Source organism: Calypte anna, chromosome 4A (assembly GCF_003957555.1).
Source record: "Calypte anna isolate BGI_N300 chromosome 4A, bCalAnn1_v1.p, whole genome shotgun sequence".
Taxonomy (NCBI): domain Eukaryota; kingdom Metazoa; phylum Chordata; class Aves; order Apodiformes; family Trochilidae; genus Calypte; species Calypte anna.
Window position 1 is genome coordinate 8109780 of NC_044248.1, and position 23603 is coordinate 8133382.

Genomic DNA, 23603 nt, shown 5'->3' on the forward strand with positions numbered 1-23603 from the left:
TGTTTCCGGTTCTTACTGGTTTACTTCCCTAGCATCTTTGTGACGTTTCCTGCTCTTTTTCAGCACTTTAACTTCTTATCACCCAGTCATTGCATGCTGTCTACATTACCTACATTAACCTACTGATTCACTTCTACTGTTTTCTATTTTGTCCTTCTCAGTATCCTCCTTGACTCAATTTCCAGTCCTGTTTTCCTTACCATCCATTTCTCTGATTCTTGCTGTATTCTGTTTCTTGCCCAGTATTCTTCTTCTTTCTCTGTAGGCATGATTTTTGCTTCTTCTGAATGAAAACCCCCCAGTTCTGTCAATGTAACCTTGATCTAACTAAGGCAATACCTTCTCTTTGAGTAAGTTGGCAGGCCCAGATCCAGCAAGGAGTACTGCAGCCCATAAGTACAGCTGGGGCAAGGTGCTAATCATCTGGGTGTTGACATACAGCCAGCTTGGACAAAGAATTTCGGGATCTAGCCCTCCAGATTCTGCAGACTTCATGTTTTCAAGATCTTAACACCTTGCCTCAGTGGATTTTCAGCAGGATGATAAATAGACATGGTGCCAGCACACTACTAAATGATATAGCCTGCACTGAGAGGTTAATAGAAGTATGAAAGATAGGAGTTTGTTCCCTTCAGGTTGGGAAAATAATTTGGTCTGTTTAGAAAATCAGTTTCAGGCACCATTCACTATGGAAAATTAAGAAGAAACAAGTGCATTTTACCAGAATTATAAATTGCTGAAATAATATTGTGAAACAGTGTCTTAGGCCCCAGTAGGTGCCTAAGAGCCACACAGATGTTCATTCACCCCCCTTTCCACCTCTAGTGGGACAGAGGAGAAGTCCTCTCCTAACAGCAGGCTCATCCCTCCTGTATGCACTGAAGGGCAGAGTGGGAAACAGAGGTGGCCTTGACACTGTGCCAGAATTATTCATCAATAGCTAAAACATTTATCAACATTGGTTTTGGTCACAAATCTAAAACCAAGCACCATATCAGCTATTATGAATAAGGTGAGCTCCATCCCAGCCAGACCCAATACAAAAAGGTGATGAATTATTAAAGAAAATGAGTGTATTTTTAAATGAGAGATATGAAGAAGCCAAAAGAGCCTTTTACTTGTAATATTTAAGAGCAATCAAGTTTAAGAACTATTGGTAAAGATGGGAAGTTATTTACGGTGAGGAGGACAGAGAGGAACTAAAAAAACTGAGAAGTTTATATAGAGATTTACAGATTTCATTAAGGAAGTGAAGATTTATCAATAGTATAGGAAAAAGAGTAAGATGTTGTCCTACATTGAACAATGAGGAGATGCTTAAAAGAGGCCAAAATGAAAAAAGAAAACAAAGCAACCAATAGAGACATTCAAATAAAAGTTTTATAATAGGAATGGCATTGAAGAAACAGTTCCTTGAAAAGGAGTAAAATAGGAGCTGTCAAGCCTACAGAGGTGCTTGCAGTAGCAAGAAAACAAAGATACAAAATGGTGATTTAATCCTGACAAATATTTAGGCAAGAATAACAGCAGTTGAGCTGTATAGAGTGATTGAGAACTGCTTTATCAATGGGAACTGATTGCAGAAAGAGCCATCATCCCAAAAGCACTCATCAGTCAGTCTGAGTAATGAGATGATGGCAGTGCTAAGCCCAGTATAGTAAACTAATCCATTGGAGGAGGTTATTTGGGAAAAGTTGATCGACTTGGGTTTTGTTCTGCCTGGACATCCATTTTTTAAATGTTAAATGTTTTTTACATGCACACAGGATAAAAAAACCTTTTTCATTCTGTAAACTGCTTTTCATCATATGTTTATTGGAAATACGGGAATATTTCTTCCCAAATTATTATTCTTTCAGAGTTCCAGAAGCTTTAAATCAGTTTTTCTTACAGCTTTTCATTAGGATCTGTGCATTCAGTTCTCATTACTCCAATGGGAAATGGGCTAGAATTAATGTAAGTGCATTGGCAGGAAATACTGCACTGATATGCCTTGTGTTTATTTCCCCTTTAATTTAAACCGCCCTTACCTAGGATGACTCCTCTTTCTGCAGTAAATTTTTACCAATAAAACAGTTTAAACTAGAAGCTTTTAATAATCACTCTTAACAGAGACACATTCCCTTTACACGTGATGTTTTATACATGCCTGGACTGACCTCTTGCTGTAAAAATGCATGTTCTGTGTTGCTCTCATCCTTTTAAATACTACTGTGTGAATGGTTAATAACTGTAAAATAACATAAATTTCCTTGGAACAAGAACATTATATTAGGGTTTCTTGTTCACTTAAGTGATGTAGTCATATGTGTTTTGACTTCTTAGCACAAATTCTTTGACTGATCAATTGCAATGTGTTCAATAAAATAATCCTGGCACTTCTCTCAGGGCTTGACCACAGCAGACAAATTTCTCAATACATTGAATAGACCTTGCTCCTTAGGAATAAAGACCCTTTTCCTTCCCCTCATGAACCCTTGCAGTCCCTCTCCTGCTTATTCTGGAAGTGTTTATTCTGACAGTGTCTGCATTTGGACTTCCACATAGAGCTAAGTTTAAGTGAAGACTGCATGTCACCATGCAGATCTTCTCCCTATTGAGCTGAGCCTGTCCATGTAGCTAAGAGTAGTAACTAATAAATAATAAATAGCTAAGAAGCTCTTTAATGTGTCACAGCTATAAATGACCATGTGAGTGCTTTTGATCTGTTGCAGGACAAAAGCAGTTAGGTTAATTAAAACATCACTAAGATTGGTACAAGGTAATTTGCTTGATTTTTGCCTTGAGATTTAGGAATCTAATCCCTTTCAGCTATGCTGCTCTCCTAATGAGAAGAGCTAATTGGTTGCATGAATGTTCAGTCCATCTTAGGGTATTGTACTATTGGTTTATTTAAATAACTTTTTTCAAACACTTTAGATCACTTATTTGATAGTGCCTTGAAGCAAATAAAGGTTCTCAAGGGAATGATTATAATGTCTGCTCTCTGGGCTACAGCTCCTTGTCATAACTTCCATGCAGCCATACATTCAGCTCTTAATTCTTCAGTGGAAAATGGGCTAGAAATAATATAAGTACAGCAGTCCCAGCATTGAGTAATAATATTCTTCCTTCTCTGAGGTACTTATACTGTGTTCAGGGGCAGAGTAGTTACCTGCTCTTAAAGATTTGCTGTGTATTGAGACTGATCAGCATAGGCAGTCATTTCTTGTGCTTCCTAACATGTGTAAGCTTTTCCTTACCAAGCATAAGCACAGAGCTTGAAACAAGCTTTTCCTGCTTGAGGTACTTTGGGCATTCTCCTACTAGTTCATTCATACATTGTTAGTAAGCAGTAAGAAATGGTAAGAATAATACCATACCAGAAAAATAAAATAATACAATATACACTGTACTAACCAGAAGCTGAACACACAGAAATAACTGTGCCTTAATGAAGATGACAAAGAACTGCTGTGCTCAGTGGAGCTGTCTGCACCAATGGTGGGATTTTCTCTGGCAGGTCTAGGGTTAGATGTAGTTCTGTATCTCATGAAATAATAGGTTTATATATCACTGGAATCAACTCAGGATATAGGATACACATGCTCATATTGCAGAAACATTAGAATCATATATAATGGTTTAGGTTGGAAGGGATCTTTAACAGTCACCTAGTTCCACCCACCTTGCTGTGGGCAGGGAGATCTTTCACTAGATTGTATAAAGGTTGTCTATAGATTATATAAAGGCTGTATAAAGCCCCATCCAACCTGGCCCCAAACATGTCCAATGATGGGGCATCCACAACTTCTCTGGCAACCTGTACCAGTATTGCAGCACCCTCATATTAAAGAATTTCTTTAGATAACCTTCTTTTACTTTATAGATTCTGGCTGATCTAAATCTACCCTCTTTTAGTTTAAAATGGTTACTTCTTGTCCTGTCACTGCATGACCTGTTCAAAAGTTTCTCTCCATCTTTCTTACAGTCCCCCTTTAAGTACTGAAAGGCTGCAGTAAGGTCCCCCCAGAGCCTTTTCTTCTCCAGGCTGAAAACCCCAACTCTCAGCTTTCTTTAAGAAGAGGTGTTCCAGCACTCTGATCAATGTTGCCTTTTTTATGTTTGGCTTCCTGCCTAGTAAATGTATTTCAACTGATAGTTGCAGTATCATCTAGATTTACACATCTTACTACTCACTGAGGAGAGAAACAACTTTCAGTGAAAAACAGCTATTAATTTACAATAGAAATTATTAATAGAGTGTTATTGATGGACTATTATATTGTATTGGCTTTTAAGCATACATGCATGCCCTTGCTTAAAACCTGTTTTTCTGGAGACTGCACTCCTGGAGAAGTTCTGTTCTGACACTATATTAACTATTAAAGGGGAAGAAGATCAAAAACTGTTGTAACCAGACCATCAACTGTTTAAAAATAATATTCATGTTTATTTTGCAGTGTGGAAACTATTAATGATGGCAATTTCCACATTGTGGAGCTGCTAGCTATGGATCAGGTCCTGTCTTTATCTATTGATGGAGGAAGCCCCAAGATAATAACCAATTTGTCCAAGCAGTCCACTCTGAATTTTGATTCTCCGCTATATGTAGGAGGTAAGAGGATCTTACTGCTTCATATTAACACTATCACAGATAATTTAGTCTACTAACATGCATTAATAAACACAGGATGAGAGACTCAGTCATTGAGATAGCAGCTTAAGATGAAGCTTCAGCAGTTATTCTCAGTAGTTTCAATTTTAACAGTGTGTCCTCAAACTGCACCTGTTTCTTTTTATCAGCATGGGTAGTTGATGTCTGCTTTAAAATACTGTAATTTTCAACTGTTATTTAACTTTTTATTATACTGAAGAAGTGTGTTTAACATTGTTCAGTTACCTGAAGAGGCAGTAAAGCTAATTTACAAGTGCAGAACATTAGCATTCTGTTTCAACTGTGTTCTACATTTCCATTTCACTGTACACGTATCTGCAGGAAATGACAGCAAGGCACATAGCCATGAAGTGTAATTTCTGGAGCTCTTAGTGCCCGGCGTGGGTAGGACTTACAACATGGTTCCCCATGACAAGGGAACCTACTGGACAGTTGCCTCGCAGCATTTGGCAGGGCTTAGGGGATTTTTGGGATATAATTGTTTGTTTCAGTAAAACTGGTAGCAGATGATTGTGGAAATAAACTGAAATAATTTTGATCATGTGCCTCAATTTATAGAACCAAGGCTGCAAGCCCATTGTTTTAACCATCAGTTTTTGTTAAATTTCTGATTGGCTGTCAAAACCTAGGTAAAGTAGTCAGAAACTTCAGTCACCACACTGTACTTTCTTAATCTCCTTGGCAGCAAGTCTAAGTTTCTAGTGACCAGAGATTTAGCATAGGTTTTAAATACTGCTTATATTCTGCTAATCATCTCACCTTACGCTCTTACATGAGACATGTTATGAGTTTCCTTCTCATGTTCTTTCAGTGAACAGAATTCTTGTTTTTTCATTTTGTCTAATTCTGAAGAACTGAAGATAAGCTTTTAGATTTGAGTATCTTGCCAATTTGCAAAAAATTCTGCCACTAATAGTACATTCGAGAGATACCTATTTTCTCTAGCAAACATGCTATTTATCTTCTTCCTAAATATGCAGAAAAGCTTAGGGTAGCTGCTTAGATTTATCTCTAATGGGAAAGAAAAACAAGAAGCTGCTTTAAGTCAGATCAGTAATAGTTCCTTTCTCCTATGAAACTGGTATAAGAACTGCCTCAGTTACAAGTGTTAAGGGGTAAGTTGACTTTTGTCTTTGAAAATCCCCAACCTTCCCTTAAAACACTTCACCTTTTTTGACAGATCTTTTCAGATTTTGTCATTGCCTCCTTCCATGGGAAGAAGTACATGCTAGAATTCAGTAGTAGCCAGCACCCCCTATACCAGCAGAGTAAAAAAAATGAAATTATCAAATGTATGAGCTGTCTCTAAAATTGCATCATATCATGAATCTTCAAAGTAGGACTGCCTTGTGAAAGCACATTGCATTTTTTCATGTTTCTATGATATCCTGTGCCACTCCTTTTGGAAGGGGGAGATGGTCCTAGACTTTAATAAGACACTGAGCACTTGCTTACTTGTACTGTGAGCATCAGTTTGTTATTTAATGATTTTCTTAGGCAAATTTTACTGCTTCTTAGTGCAGAATGATCCCCCTGTCTCTTCTGGGCACTTGTGGATTTGTGACAAATGGTTCTCCTCCTTGCTTCTTCACCTTGCAGGTCTGTGTCTCTGCACAGAGATCACATTAATATTCATCATCATTTTGAAGTATCAGAACAAATACATTTTGGAAGTTACTGTTATTTTGGAAGTTATCATTGGCTTGATTCCAGCGAGTAGTCTTTTTCATCCTAATGCATCTTGTTTAGAGAAGCCCCATGTTTCTTCTATTTCTATTCTTCACATCCAGGCTCCAAGCAGATAACTCTACTGTCACAGAAAGTATTTGTCAAAAAAACAATGAAAAGTATTGCAAGCAAATTATTCTAAAATTAAGGAAAAAAAATGGGGGAGGTTGATATTCAGCTCTTAAACTTGTGTGTTCTGTATGCTTTATCTATTTACAACCTTTAAAAATCTTGAGACAGTTAACATTAACTCTTTTATGTTACCTGGGCTTTTCATATTCATTCAGTTTTTTCATATCCAACTCTATCTAGAATTTTTAGAGGATTCAATCACACATTTCCATGAGTTAAGAACTCAGATTCTCACTAGGATTTTATGCAATATTTTTATCCTTGCCAAAGTCTTAGTTTGACACCTATACCATCATGTAGCTTACACTTTCTTACCACCTTCCTGTTAAAATGGCATATCTGGTAAGCATCATCTCAGCTGGCAAGATGAAATTCAGACTTGACAGCAAGCCTTTGTAGGGTTTTCTCTCTCGTTCTGTGTCTCTCTTTTCCTCCTTGCCTTCCCCCACTTTGTGTTATTGTTGGGTCACAATATTTGGGTTGATTCAGAAGGAATAATTTATTTTTACAGATAGCAGATTAATCTCTTTATACTATTTTTTTACCTTCTTCCAACTGTATGGCTTTCTTGTGAAGTCAGAATACACTGGATATTTTTCAGTCTTTCTATAACAGATTTCAGTAAATCATTGAAAGCCAATGGCTTTTTGTAAGCAGTCTTAAGGGACAATCTGTTTTTCCTCAGAAACTCTTCAAAGGGGTCACCGACTTCATTGGTACTCTGCATTCTTCTCTCAGAAATTAGAGGATGTTTTACTAGTTGAAAGTGGCACCTTGGTTCATGAAAGTCCCTATTTCTGAGACAGGTAGGGCAGCAGCTGCTTGTCATTTGTGCCTGCTTTGTTCTAGCAGCTTCTGAATGAGACAGTGGTTTTGGCAGTGTTACTTTATGACTGTCACTAAGAGTCTTACCATTTGTGATTTGGTAATTTACCTGTAGTCAGGCTCAGTGACCAAAATCTTGAAGGGGTACAGCAACTACTTTCTTACCTTTTGAAAGACAGAGCTGAAATACTTGTCTGCATTGTTTTTATGGCAGTTCTTTTTTAACTGATAAGGAACCTTTCTCTAAAAATTATCTAGGAAATATTGCTAAAGAATAGCAAGCTGTTTCAGCTACTTTGGCCTTCTAACACTTTGTAACTTACTAGAAGAAAGAAAAGGTGTATAGGCTAAAAGCTTGTGTATACATTTGCATTGTGCTCCCAAATGTATTCCATATTAGAGATTATAGAGAAAAAAAATCTCTAAATCACATGATATACCTCATATTATCTGGTGTGATACATGCTTATATGGTTCCCAGAAATCATTTTTTATTTCTCAACACTTAACAATATAACATCTGGTTCAGTATTGCATTGGTGAACTTAGTTTTATGTAGCTTTTATTTTTAAAATGGGTAAATTCAGTGGATCTGATCTGTTGTTGGATATGTCAAGCCATATACCTACACATTTGCTGAGTGATGTTTGCATCAAGGTGAAGATGCCCTGGATTTTGAGTACACAGGAAATAGTTTTGAGGAAATGGAAAATAATTACTGTTTGCAATCTTAGTCCTTTAATATAATGGTCCCAAGCCTGTATTACCTAGCTGATCATCAGAGATGATTAGGCTCTCAGCAGTCTGGATGCAATATTGTCCATTTCTATAAGCACTGAAGCTTAGCACAAATGAAATTGCAATAAAGTCTAAATGAAAGGCAGGTCTACTTCATTACATTGCATAGAACTTCTGCATTACTACTGACTGTTCAGACTAATTATATAAAACCATTTGAATTACTGTCATACATGGTTAAGAGCAACTATGCAGAACATGACCTCTTTCTGTGGTTGTTATCTTACTAAGTACCAGAAGGAAAATTGTTCATTTTGTCTATGAATAAACCTGTTCAGCTAATAAGCACATTTATTTTGAAGTAAACAGATTCTTTCCTAAAGCTTAGTGCACTTTGTTTTCCTCTGTTTATTAGTCTTAGGAGCTATTTAGGCATTTGAGTGGTAATTATTTGAATGTAACATCTTAAGAAGTAAGTAAAATAGGCCAATATTTTGCAATAATTAAAAAATAAAATAAGATAAAATAAAAAGACAGAAAAAGCAGGGGACAAGAGTAGAAGAAACTTCATTTTTACAAGAAAAAAGTATTTAAAAGTATTATTTCTTCTGAATCAGTTTTCAGTAATTAACTGATCACAACAGGATAACTGCATCACATATAACACCTGTTCTAATTACACCAGTAAGAATTATTGAGTACAACAGAGAATTATTCTGAAAATGTTCAGCATCAGGGGCATTTGCATTATCTAGAGTATTTACACAGTTGTGTTTTGATATTAAATTATTGTTATTTTTACCTATCTTTGTTTAAAACTGTAATGGCCAACTATGAGTGGCTTTCTTACTAATCTATTTTGAATAGTTTTTGAACAAAACTATTTTCTAAGTAATGGAACCTCCTCCTGTTGAGCTCTTGTTTCCAAGAATTTTCACTAGCAAAATTTCACATTTGAAATGAGGTTCAAATTGATGAGCTCACCCTACTATATTTTTCTGAGTTTGAGTATCTTAGCAGCTTACAGAAAACTCAACTGCTAAATTTTAACAACTTTTGTTGTGCCATTTTGGAAACAATGTACTGTCCTGGATTTAATTGCACTGTGTCAAAAACAGGAATGTATCTGAGCCTTTTCACAGTTATGAGCTTCCTGTATGGAGTTCTATATGCATCTCTTTAGTCAGACCTAGAAACTTATGGGTCTGGCACTGGTTTACATGGATACTTGACAACCAGGACAACTTCCAAACGCTAAATCAGAGCTGATGGTTGTAGGCTGAATATTTAAGAATAATTAAGTAGGAAGAAATATTTCTTTTAAAATGCTTAAAAAATAGAGAAAACAATAGAGCAAATCATACCAGAGATTAAATTGATTATTTGCTCTTATTAATTTCCTAGGCATGCCTGTGAAAAACAACATAGCAGCTCTGCGCCAGTCTCCAGGGCAGAACGGCACCAGCTTCCATGGTTGCATCCGTAATCTGTATATCAACAGCGAACTCCAGGACTTCAGAAACGTGCCCCTGCAAGTGGGAATTCTGCCAGGTTGTGAGCCTTGCCATAAGAAAGCTTGTGTGCATGGGACGTGCCATGCTACCAGCCAGTCTGGCTTTTCCTGTGAGTGTGAAGGAGGATGGACCGGACCCCTCTGCGATCAGCAAACTAACGACCCATGTCTTGGAAATAAGTATGTCCTTCCTCAAGACACAACCTTTGTATAGTTTGCATATGAGTCTCCTGATGTGTATATTTTTTCATAAAAGTTCACAGCCTTTTCAGCAAGAAACAAAATATCCTGGGCATGTAAAAGTGAAAAGAGCGTCCAGGTTTTTGTGTATTCCTTCCCTAACCTTAATGATGAAAAGTCCCTGGTTTAGGGGAGGAGATACACTCAGCACACTGAATTTCTGCCTAAAAGCCTGGGATGTATTCTTATGTACTTCTGTGTGGGCTGCTCTGTAAGGAGTTACATTGACACAAGTGTCAGTCTGTCAGTACACTTGGTACAAAAATCATTTAAAACTTGCAAATGGAAAAGAAAATCTATTTGCTTATTTATAATTGTATAGAATGAGGAAATACAATTATTATTTTCTAATACTTTTACTTGATACAATTTATATACCTGAAATTTTTGGTTTTTCACAGTACCCCAGGTTTTAGCAAGAAAATAGATTTCTACCTTTATGGTAAGCTATTAAGAAATTCATTGTGTGCTCTAGTTTGACTAGAATACTTTAGGTTGTGCTTTTTATGTATGTTTATAGAGAGGGTGTATATATATACATGTAGAGAAAGAGAGAAATATACACAGATACATGTACATGAGAGTACTGTTATCTATGCATATTCATCTCTTAAATCTAATATAGAGACAGATTCCATTTTTGGCTCATGGTCTCCCAGCACAAGAAGATCAGAAACTTCCAAAATTCAAAGTCCTTCAGGATTTGTAGGTCATATGCAACAAGACGTCACTCTGTTTCCTATTACCACTGTCCTTACTAGAATATGGCAAATTTTATGTTGTGGGTTTTGTTTATTGGGAGATTTTTTTTTTTGGCTTTTTTTTTTTTAGGAAAAGTAAGCTTGCTTGGTTCTTTTAGCTGCTGCTTTTTCAGTGTTCTGGCCTATATAACTTCTGAGTTGTTATTTTTAGTTATATTAGTTTAATTAATTATATTTTTAGTTATGTTATGACTTTTGAGGACCAGTGGCAAGTTATCTAACAGTTTCTAATAAGATGATTTTCATCTCCCATTTAAAATTATGCTTAAGTGAGCTTTTCACAAAGTATGTGAGAGTCTTACCCCTTACAGCTTTATACAGCAGTTAGAACTGCTAGCATTGGTTATGAACTCTCTCAGTAGCATTAAGATTTGAACTCAGAATCATTTTGGTTGGAAAAGATCTTTAACCCAGAACACTGCCAAGTTCATTACTAAACCATGTCCCTAAGCACCACATCTACTCATCTTTTCAATACCCCCAGGGATGGTGACTCAACCACTTTCCTGGAGTCTATCTTCCACTTCTTGACTTTCACTGAAGAAACTCTTCCTCAATATCCAATCTAAAACTCCCCTAGCACAACTTGAGGCCATTTCCTCTTATTCTATCACTTGCTTTTTGGGAGAAGAGACCAACCCCCACCTTACTACAGTCTCCTTTCAGGTAGCTGTAGAGAGTGGCAAGGTCTCCCCTCATCCTTCTTTTCTTCAGACTGAACAACCCCAGCTTCTCAAAAGACCCTTCACCAGCTTTGTTGCCCTGCTTTGGACATTCTCCAGAATGTTGATGTCCTTCTTGTTGAGAGAGGCCCAAACCTGAACACAGTATTCAAGCTGTGGCCTCACCAATGCTGAGTCCGGGGGCTTCCTAGCCCTGCTGGCCACACTATTTCTGATACAAGCCAGGATGCTGTTGGCTGCCTTGGCCACCTGGGCACACTGCTGGCTCATATTTAGCCAGCTGTTGATCAATAGCCCCAGGTCCTTTTCTGGCCACTGTTCCCCAAGTTTGCAGCATTACATGGGGTCATTGAGACCCAAGTGCAGGACCCAACATTTGGTGTTGCTGAATCCCATACAATTGGCCCTGGCCCATCCATCCAGTCTTTCCAGATGACTCTGTAGAGCTTTTCTACTCTCAAGCAGATCAACACTCACACCCAGATTAGTGTGTTCTGCAAACATACTGAGCATGAACTCCATCCCCTTGCCCAGATCATTGATAAATATATTAAAGGGAGCTGGACCCAACACCAGGCCTGGGGAACACCAGTTGGGACCAGTTGCCAACTAGATTTAACTCCATTGACAACAACTCTTTTAGTGAATGAAGTGTTTCTTGGCTCATCTCTAATAGTCAGGAGGGGCATTCTGTCCATGTAATCCAATGTAATATTCCGCTTTGTCTAAGGAACAGACTTGTCACTGTCATCTCTGTTCCAAAAGTGTTGGGAATCTTTTAGAGATCTCTGCACACCATGAGAAGGCTTAAGGCTCAGCTTGGTTTAGGAAAATAGTGACCAAAGTTTGTTCTATATTCAGTAAAGGAATAAAGCACATTTCTAAGGAGTAAGTTTGCTCTCAAGTGGTCTAATCATCCTCTGGATAAGCTTGTTTCTCTCCATGACTTTGTGAGGAGCTTATGGCAATTATACATTTAATTTCTGTGCCTGACACAGGTACCTAAAATTAGAGAAGATGAAACTGTGCCTGAGAGTTTGCACTTAGCATGATGTTCTTTTCAGTACAGTCTGAAGATGAAATTCAAAGAACAGGTGGAAGCAAAATCATGAGAGCTGGCATTAGCTAAGATTTAGTCATCTTCTAAGACAAGCAGAACTTCGCCAAAGATCTTGACACAGATTTCTCTGGTATCTAAAAGAGCCTGGATAGAACATGATATGATGTCAGTATCACCTGAGTAACTTCATAGATAAGATGTCCTGAAAGTGATTGTTTTGTAAATGGTGAACAGATCAAATGCTAAACACAAGGAAAACTAAACCAAAGCTATCTGCCTTGTGATGCTGGCTAGGGCTTCATGTTGAGTTGCTTAATCTAACAGTCTTGGAAATCAAACTTCAACCTCAGGAAGAATCTGGAATTTTTTAGGGACCATAGCTGCTTCAGAAGTATGGACTCTTGCATAATAAATTGGAGATGCTTATGTTATTGGGTTTTATATTTGCAAGTCTTAATCCCAAACTGGATATGCAAATGGAGGCTGTGTTGTACCTTCCATCTGAGTATCCTATGATGAGACTGACTTCCCATACTTTTTCCTCCCAGTTACACCATGCTAAAGCACTTGCACAGAATTGAGGGTACAGTTGGAGAATTATAATGGAGGTTTCATTCATGAAATGTAGGTTCCGCTGAGTGGAACTTGTTAATGTTCATGAACTGAAACAGTTTTAAATAGTTCATGCAAGTTTCTTAGTTAAAAAGTGTTTGCATTCTTCTAAATTTTACCAAATATCTTATTCTACTGATGAAGTACAATTCAAAGCAAAAAGTTTCCATTAGTACAGACTATGTTGTCTAAAAAACTTCAGAATGAGATTTTTTTTCTTTAAAGAACTCTTCTTTTCCTATGAAATGCAATTTTATATTAATTTATATCAAATACTCAAATTGATACTATGACTTTTATTTTAGATTTAAGGGAGTTATTTTATTTTAATCTAAATATTTTCATGTAGTTAGTTGGCTGCACCAGCCTTCTAAGGAGGTTGGCTGCTCAGGGATCATACAAACAGAGGGGAAAAACATCAGGGAAGGTTACTGTGACCTTGAACATCAAGGATTGCATTGCTCCCTGCAGGAGGAATCTTCACTGTTGTCTCCCTAGGAAACAGAACATAGATAGAAAACTTGTCCATCAAGACAACAGTTAAGAACAGAAAATAACATTATTTCTAGGAAGAAAATTATTGACCAAATGAACAAAGGGAAGTGATTTTATTCCAAGTCAATGGTGATTTTTTCATAAGATGAATTGGCCTAATACTAAGCTTACTTAACCAGGTAATTAAACATCCTCCTTAGAGGAAACACTAGCTCTCTAAGACCAGCTCTGTATTCCCATACTGTACATCAGAACATCAGCAGATGCAGCTTTTACTCACAGCCTTTTCAGTCTTAACAGCAAGCTTTGAGCCTTCCATAAATGTTTGCCAAAGGACAACAGACAGCACAGCTGGTTTCATCACCTGAATGAGAGCTGAGAACATGCAGCATCATTTAGTGTTTCTGCAGGAGGAGAGGGTGAAGGGTGTTGGTGTTCAGTGCAAATCTGCCTCAGGCATTCTATGACCACACTGCTGATAACTGGCCATGCAGATCAGTGTGTTCAGAGCATCTGTTCAGCTTTGGAACTGCCATTGGTTGGGTCAGAAAAGTTTCAGGAAGGAAGTGTCTGGCCTGTCTTTGTGCTGGGAGACCCATACTTCAGGAGTGACAATGTGGGTTTGTTTGTGTTTTGTTGTTTTTTTTTTAAATGATACAAGCATCGGAATTTCAGGTGAGTATCCTTTTTCTCTACTTAATTCTAGTGGAGTACATTTGGGCTTGATTTTGCTGTGTTCTTCTCAAAAGCATGCTAAAAATTTAAGTACATGGGAAATGTTGGGTTTAAAACCTGTGGCCTGTAAAAGTCTTCCATAACACATCTACAGTGGCTGTTTTCTGGAGCGATAAGAGTTCTGTACTGCAGCTGGTTTTGTGCAAACCAATTAGAAACCCCTTCACTGCATCTCACTGCAAAAGTCCATTAGAAACAAAAGCAATTCCTCCTAAGTACAGTCCAAAGTATTTGTAGTTAATGTTGCTTAGCCTGAACTTTGATGAATAATTTATTTTTATTCTCTTGGGCTTGTTTCCCCTGTAGATGTGTGCATGGTACCTGCTTGCCGATCAATGCGTTTTCATACAGTTGTAAATGCCTGCAGGGACATGGGGGAGTCCTCTGTGATGAAGAGGAAATGCTGTTTAACCCCTGCCAATCCATCAGGTGTAAACATGGCAAATGCAGGCTTTCAGGACTTGGGAAACCATATTGCGAGTGCAGCAGCGGATACACGGGGGACAGCTGTGATAAAGGTAAAAAAAAAAAAAAATCCATGATGTTAATTATGGTGTTATTTTGGTCTTAGAAAATAGAGGGTTTTATTCAAACATGAACAGCCAAAAGCATTGCCAGCTTTTTTTTTTCCCCACAACACACACATTTGTTGCTTTTTTTTTTTACCATAAGAATTTATCTTGGTGAAAGAAAAATCAAACTTTTCCCATGAATTTGTTTTCATCTTGGGGATTTTTTCATCCAGTGTTTTGCTGTGAAAACATTTCTCTTTTTTGCCTTTATTCAGGAACACATTTTTGCTATATTTAACTATTACCTTTTACCTGCTGTATCTTTCTGTATTTATTGTTTCTCTGCCTTCTGCAACTGAGAAGCCAAATCCAATGATTCTGCTCCTAGTTTTATCACAAACTCTACTTTTGACCTCTCAGCTTCAACTGATTTATCACAGCGAATTATGCAGGTGAGATGGATAAAAACAGGATGACTTTTCCCCCTCCCTTTTTCTTTTTCCTTTGTCTATCAAAGCTCTCCCTCTCCCTCCCTTTCTTTTATCCCAGATGGCATATATTTTGCATTGTACTTAGATGTGAGTAGAAACGAAGAATATGGTTGTAGAACCTTTAACAGATGTCTCATTTTTAGCTGTTTTTATACCTCAGTAATTTATGAAGTTATTGGAATGTAACTTGTATTAAATAACAGTTTGAATAATATTAAACTCCAGGTCTAATAAATTAAATTGCATGCTCTCTGAAACATTTCCCTATGGTAAGTCAAACCAGCTGCAAGCAATGTAGGAACAGAAGATGTGTATTTTTATAAAAGGGGAAAAGATTTAAGCTTCCAATTTTCTTGTCATTGTAATGGCTTTGTATTTATGGTTTACATATACATGATCTCAACTTTACTGAACATAGGAGGTATAGGAAATAAAACTCAGCATTAATCAAATTATGTTTGGTAGAACCTTTAGTTTTCATTATTACCCTCTGAGTCAAACTTTAAAACACCGACCCCAACTGCAACTAGAAAGGCAGCATCTTCCTTAGCAACCTCAGCCATTCTTTGTCCCAAAGGGCATCTGTTACTTTTACATCTTGTTTTCTACAGAAATCTCTTGTCGAGGGGAACGAGTCCGAGATTACTACCAAAAGCAGCAAGGGTATGCTGCGTGCCAGACGACCAAGAAGGTATCAAGATTAGAATGTAAAGGAGGATGCTCAACCGGGCAGTGCTGTGGACCACTAAGGAGCAAGAGAAGGAAATATTCTTTTGAGTGCACTGATGGGTCGTCGTTTGTGGACGAGGTTGAGAAAGTGGTGAAGTGTGGCTGTACAAATTGTCCCTCCTAAGTGTCCCTGTCACACTTGTCTTTTGCAAATGTTGTATACTTATTGACCGTGTCGGACTAATTAATGCTTCATAGTGGAAATATTTGAAATATATTGTAAAATACAGAACAGACTTATTTTTATTATGAGAATAAAGACTTTTTCTTCATTTGAAAAAAAAAAAAAAAAAAAAAAAAAAAAAAAAAAAAGAGAGAGAGATTCAAAGTGCTTGAACTGAGACTTTCTCATAGCCAAGAGGAGCTTTGAAGAAAAATAAAAGACCTGGTAACATTGCAGCAGAGATGGGAAACTTAAACTGCTTTTAACACGGATTCTACTTTATAACATGCTGAAGATACACTGACATTATACACATGTGATTTCAACTTAACAGCTCAGAGATGAAATATTGAGCAGAACAGGAGGCTTGTTTTTTGTCTTTTGTATCAGTATATTTTATTGTCTTGACAGACCATAGCAATCACTTACCTATGGAGGAGGAAGCATTATGAGTGAAAAGAGTCAGATTATACAGGAATAACAATTGTATGGAATACATTTTATCTTTTAGAATTATTAAGCATCTTGAGAAGATGGGGTCCCATTTAATGGATGGGAAATGGGAGATATGAGAATATACTATAATCCTGAAATCTCCTGATGATGTATACTTTTATGTCAGCATGTTAGCAAAAGAAAAGTGTTTATCTGCCCTTTTCCAGTATTAATTTTTTTGTAATATAAATGTTTTGGGGGATGATAAAAATAGATTATTGATGGGTAAATTAGTAATAATATGGATTTCTGTTTCTATGAGTTCTAAACAACTCTATACAGTATTCGGTTTCATTGAGAAATATTTATTGTATCAAAGTACATTGTACTTAACCCTTCTAGGCCATCCCTTTTACTGTTTTTCAATGCTTTAATATATATTAATTTATATTTGTCCCAGTATTTTTGTAAATTTTTTTTTAATTTTTTTTTAAAAAGGACTTAAAAATCAGGATTTTTTGCAATAGAACTAACGTAGCTTGTCGTCTTGGGGTAAATGTTTTCAGTTTGTTTTCTCCTTCCCTCCCCCCTCCCTTCTTCTTTTCCATAGAATCTGACCACTTGGTGTCACTGAATCTGAAAGTGATGACAATCTGCAGTTTTCACGTACAGCAGATACTCAGGACACCTTCCAAGAACCTGTAATGTATGACAGAAAATGTCTTTACACTAGGTGGCATTTGTAGAGAAGTTAATTTTTTCCTATATTCAGTACTTACAGAAAATAAGATGGCGTGTAGAAAATGACATTAGAAGGTAGAACTTTATAAATTAATATTCCCATGGAGCTCTTTACCTTTTTTTATATTAAAAAAAAAGAAAAGAAGAAAAGGCTGTGCTATCAAGAACTGTGACTTTCCCCAGATAATAAAACTACTTTACTGCCCTGATGTTCCCTATGTTAACATGTTGCTGCTAAATTATAATGTAGAATTGGTAATCAATAGTGGGTTGTGTTCTTCTTTCAGTAAAACCCAGGGTACCCTGTAAAAATGCAGATGTTTTTCAATTTTATTTTATTATTTTTTTTACAAAAAAAAGTTAGATGTACATGTGTAATGCAGTGTGCTTTGTCTTATTTGGACTGATATCAGTAATGCTACTGATGTTTGTAAATTAAACAAATATTTACTTCATTAACAGCTTTTATTTGTATTCTTCTGAGAAGCTTAAATTGTCTAACAGCCTTTATTTAAACATCTGTAGTTGCAAAGAACATTTGGTTAAAAAGAAAAAAAAAAAACCAGAATAAAACTCAACCCTAGGTCTAGTGTATTCATTGCTCTAAATCTGATGAAGGAAATAACCTGGGATAATTACACCTACAGGCAGTGACATCTGAAAATGTTGGTTCACTATAAACACAGCTGAACTCATACCAAAATTAACAAAAAACCTAGAAATAACATACACTGCATGAAAAGGCAAATTGAATCTTTCCTAATAAATTTGGCAATTTGAGAGTTGTTTTAGCAAATAATTTGATTCTTCAGAGGGATTCATCTTAGACTAAGTATTTTAAATTAAGCAATTGGGTGGGATGATACTTAACCAGGTATCTCTTCTGCAATATAATTTTTACAGGTACTTTTGTATTTAACTTGCTTATTCTACTTGAGAATTTGTCTAAATAACAGCATTTTTCCTAAGGCTGCCTTTGTAGCTTCTGTAACTTCTGTATAATCTTCTGTAAATAGAATTAGAATTTTTTTGGTTGGAAAAGACCTTTAAGAGCATCAAGTCCAACTGCTAACCTATTTAGGGGTAGCTTTGAGGAAAAATAATAACATAATAATAATTTTGAATAACAGAAGTTAAATAGCATTCTTGGATAAATAGTACTGCTTTTCTATGTATGATCAAAATCCCTGCACCAAGTCTCTGGGGTTGAGCTGTCTTTTGTCCTCTTCCAGGCTGAGAAAGAGGAACTTTTCACTGGTATTCAAGCAATACTAGCAGCTACTGGTGATGCTGAGGCCATTAAAACAGGGATTTTTTTTGTGGTCTCTAACCAGAGTCCAATGAAAACTGAAGAATTAAAAAAAAAAAAAACAAAAACAACTTCGGCATCTACTCCTCTGTAGGAATATAAGGTACCTACACCACAGAGTCTCAGCTGACTTTAGAACCCTGAGCATCCCTGTATTCTCACCACTGAAGGTCCTTAAGCATCCACCAGTGTGCCACTGTGCAGGATGAGAGAGAATTTTCTCAGTGGGATAGGACACATTTCTCATGCCTAAATCAAGTTTCTTGGAATAGTGCTATAATAGGCTGCCTTGTACCTTTATTCCCTGAAAGGGAAATGGTCTGAGGGAACTGGAGCTTTAGGCATAGCTAACACTGTGCAGAATTTAGCTCAGTGCAGAACACTCCAGGTTTTCATTCAAAACCATAAGTTATGACCTTTTAATATTGTGCCCAGGGATTAGGTTTCTTTCCTAGAGTCTGCTGCCTGCTATAGGAACCACTGTCACACAGTCTGCTTTTAATATATTGAATAAAATGCATAAACAGCATTGGGTCTGAAGGCTATGACTCAGTGCAGTGACCAAGTTCACTTTGAGTTAGCACTGCATGCAATTTAAATTCTTCTTTTATTAGAAACCAAAAAAACTGAAACTTGTGGATTCCATCATTTTCTGCCAGTATTCTTAAAACCTATAAAAGAGAAAGCACATGAATACTGCTTCATTTGTACTGGCTCATGCACAACTCCTACTGTCATCTCACAGATGATAAAAATGTGAAAGAGCATGAAAAAAAAAAAGACCATTCTTCTTGAATTAAACAGTTACAAAAGTTATGGCTTTTTTGTTAACACTGAAAGTCAATTCAGAACAGGAACTGACAGACATGGAACCAGATTCTGCAGCCCATTTCTGAGGAAAGTGCCTATGTCAATTACAGAAATACTGTTTTAAGCAAACCAATGGTGGGCTTTGAAAAAACTGTGTGATACAGTTTATTAGTATAATAACAGGTTTGTATTTTATTTGGAATAATTTTATTGGCATACTGGGATACCATGAGCCTTAGTATTGTAAGACTCGTACTATGATTATGTTCTGTGTAAGTGCCACAACCAGGATGATGTTCAAATGATGTTATGAGGGTATTTTCCTGTAAAGAATGCTGAGGTTTTGTAGGTGACAACAAATCTTGGAGACCTGATGACCCACATTACACTTGCAGGGATGGGAGCAAGGCAATAAGTTGGATGTCACCGTGTTTTAATGAGATGAGTGATGATTAAGAGATGAGGGGTAGAGCAGTATGTTTGGGAAAGGAGCTTGCTGTTCAGAAGAAAATGCCCAGAAGTTTTGGAAGAGAGTCAAGAATACGGGAGGCTGTTTGCATTATAGCTCTATTTTGGGAGCTTTCTCTGTTACTGCTTTAAACTTCGGTATTTCAAAGAAAGCTCTTTGCAGTTCTGAGAACTGCACACTTGATCTTCCCGTCTGGAGTTAACCCTGTTGTTTGAGGAAAAGTTTATCTTTTCAAAGCAATTCAGAATCCCATCTTTTGGCTCCTTTTCTCCTCTTTTTGAACCAAGCATTATTCTGGTGGTGGCTCATTAGGTATGCAAGTGCCTGCACTTCAGCTCTCCCACCTGACAGCAGAGAGCCTGGCACATAATTTCAGTTTCCATAAAGTGCAATTCCCCAGCTGAGCCATTCAGGATTCTTGGCTTTTAGCAGAAATATTTATACACTGAGTCGGTATCTCAAATCTATTTAAGATTCCTGGAGTGGAAATCAGAAAATGGTTGGTACTTGTGACTATGTAGGGGCTGTCAGGAGGAAAGTAAAACTGAAGTGTTTGCCTGCATGCCTGGAGAGTCTGGCTCATCCTGGAGAGCCCACTGTTTTACTGTGTGCTTTATGGATTGTATTCCTGGGAGAGAGAAGTCGTCATGCTCATCCTTTCAGAAACGTCTGAGAGCAGAGGGATTTTGTGTCCTTTTGCAAATAAATTGTCTAGGCTGGAAATCATAGGCCTCTTTGGCCCCCAGCCAGGTTAAACTGGGTATGTATACCTTAACATCAACCATCATCTTGGACACCAACAGCTCCTGATGTTAAAAGAAAAAAAAAGCCGAATAAATCTTGCCCTCGGTTTAATAAAACACAGATGGGAAAAGCAAACCAAACAGAGAGTTAACAGCTCTATTCACTAGTCTCCTGGGTTCCATGTGATTAAATCAGAGTTGGAGGGTATGTTCCTGCTGCTGCTGTTCTGGCCAGTGTCCGTAGGGGTGATGGCCAGCAAAGGAGAAGTATTCTGTCAGTGCTGCATGTCATTTGTCAGGCTGAGAAAAACCAGTCATCTCACTGAACAGCAAGGCTTCTGGCTATCCACAGCCCCAGCAAATGTGCTCCAGCTCTACAGCATGACACCCATGCTGCAGGAATTCTGCTCAGCCCTGGGAACAGACTTCCAAACTGCCTCCCAGATCCACAGCTTCGTTTCAAAATGTTGATCTTAGTAATGCTTTCTGGTCTCTGCAGCTCCAGCCTTTTATTTCATTCCAATTCAGAGGTAAACTCCTTTAGTTCTAAACACTGAGCCTTCAGTGCTTTCAATCACTGCCCTATACTACATACAGGAGATTAGGACTTGGGGTTTGTTCCTTATTTTAGGTATTTCATAACATTTGTAGAGGGATCAGAAGACTTGCTTTAAAGAAGAAGAGACAGGTTACACGTGCAGCTACAGACATCAGGTATTTTCATGCCCTTTATGATTCAGAAAATGTTACATTACCTTATGTGGAACAGTCTGACAGCCATAGATTTTTATAAAGCTACATATTTTATGGATATATAGGCTCATATCAGAAGAACTGTTATCTGGCTTTTTCTGCTAGAACATTTGGTGGTTTTTTTAATTCCATTTAGGATATTTTTCATATCACAAGAGACAAATAATGATAGAACTAATGTGCCCGGGTTGCTTACTCTGCCTTTAAAGTTCCTTAAAAAGATCTAGTAGCCTTTTTCTGGGACATTTTTCTTCTTTCTCATAGATTTTCACATTCTGGGCTTCAGTCTGTTGTTTCTACACGATGGCCTATTTGTCCACTTTGGTTAATATCCAGAACAGATTTAATCCTTCTAGAGAGAAGGAAAGGATACCTTTTTTTTCCTGCAGCTGTGCCTAAAATCTCTCACAGCACATCTCTAGAAGTATGTTTTCTGTCAAAATCCTCTGAGGACAGGTTAACTTGAACTCTTTTTACTGCAAACTTGTTTTTTTGCTTCTGATTAGCTTTATTTATTTAATCACATTTCTGTGTCCCTGCTATGGTAACAGCAGTAAGAGCAGTACCAGCTGACCTGTGCTTTAGAAGTTGCTTGCTGTTTTGAAAAAGGAAATTTAAAGAGTTTGAAGTTTGCCTGTTCTCACTCTTTTTTTTTTTTCTTTTTGGATCTCCCTCTTTATCAGTTCACCCACATTTAAGTAGTCCTATGATTACTCTAATTCTCCAGAATGTATATAAGCACATGAGTCAGTGTCAGAAGTAAATAAAACCAACCACAGAAAACACATAGATCTACCAAAAAATAAATTTTCTACTCTCAGAAAAAAAATCAGAAGGAATTGATGATTAGTTGTGTCCTTCTATTTTACTGAACAAACTGTTATTTGATTAGGGAACAAAGTAACAATGCTATTAAGCAGCCTACAAGAACAGCCCTAGAAATAATTAAGGCAGGGAGTCCAGGGCTAGAGAAGACAAAAGGTTATCTAGTTCTCACCTTTTGTGGTGAAGAAGATTTGGGCACATCCACAGTGAGACCACGTGGCAGTGCCAAGAGTGCACTGCAGAAAAAAGATTCACTGGTACCTTAAATAAAGGCAATAATAAACTAAGGAGAAACTTTGCATAGCACCTTTGAAATGAGCAGCAAAAGGTTTGCTGACTCCTGTTTGATCAAAGCAGTGCTCATCATCCACTGCCTTGAACCAGCCTTTGGCATCCACCCCATCTCTCCAACTCCAGGCACTACTTGCTCCTCACTCCCTGCTTCCACACCCCAGCTCCAGCCCTGCCATTCCCCCCACCCTCCCCCATGAAACTCTTCTTGCCCTTTGCAAGAAGTCACAGTGCTCACTTTCCTGCCCATTCCTTCCCTAAGATAACTGGAGTCATCTGCTGGGGGCAAAACACCTGGTGATAGAACATTCTGCAATTATTCAGCATTTAAGCATCAACATTCTGCAATTATTTAGCATTTAAGCATCAAAAAACCCCACAGGTATTATTTACAAGCAAAGTGCTTGTACTGATGAGCAGGAATGGTGCCTGGCAAAATGTTGAAATACCAAAAGCCCCACTCTGTGTGTGAGATGGAGAATGAGGCTTCTCCATTCCCATTCTGAAAAGTGGATGTAACTTCAGGTTAATTGAATAGGATAAAGAGACCCAGACCTAGCTGAAAATCTGCTCAGCAATCACACTCAAAAGCAAGAAACAAAACAAAACAAATTTTAAAAAAATATATGCATATATAAAAAAAAACAAGACAAACAAAAAAAAGGGCCTAAGTTTGTTTTTGTGTTTTGGTTTGGTTTTTAACTAAGAGAACAAACCACCAAATAGGAAAGGTATGAATGCCTGGGAAGAATGATAAAAAGGAACCAGCTCTGGCTATTATATCAAATTATAGCTGGGCACTGAGCACACAAGGATAACAACTGCTGCAATTGCTCATGGGTAACAGATGCAGCCATATATTTTCAAAATCTTGTGGAAAGGACACTTAGAGTTCAGAAAGTAGTGACCAGCCACAGAAGTCATCCTACTGTGACTTCCTGCTGGCATGGAAGAATCTTTTGGGGAATAACTTCTTTGAGCTGAAGTGACCACAGTCCATTTGAATTTCACATGGTAATGAATAGGCTTGTAAAATGCAGAAAAACAACAGTATGAGACCAGAGAGAAGGAAATACTACATATTTAAGACATTTAGGGCCAGATTCACTGTAGGCTCAAGCTGCCTCATGCTGTTTCAGTGATTCAAAGCAGC

The 23603-nt window shown here is 37.4% G+C and overlaps 1 protein-coding gene across 1 annotated transcript in view; it reads left to right on the top strand.

Annotated features, from left to right (window-relative positions):
* The window catches only part of SLIT2 (slit guidance ligand 2), a 102608-nt gene extending 84905 nt beyond the window's left edge, over positions 1–17703 (top strand). Inside the window, exons 31-34 of the mRNA XM_030450002.1 lie at positions 4443–4597; positions 9485–9773; positions 14486–14697; positions 15794–17703. Coding sequence (XP_030305862.1) covers positions 4443–4597; positions 9485–9773; positions 14486–14697; positions 15794–16035 — 898 coding nt within the window. The 3' untranslated portion in view covers positions 16036–17703. The remainder of the gene's footprint in view (positions 1–4442; positions 4598–9484; positions 9774–14485; positions 14698–15793) is intronic.
* The last annotated feature ends 5900 nt before the right edge of the window (positions 17704–23603 follow it).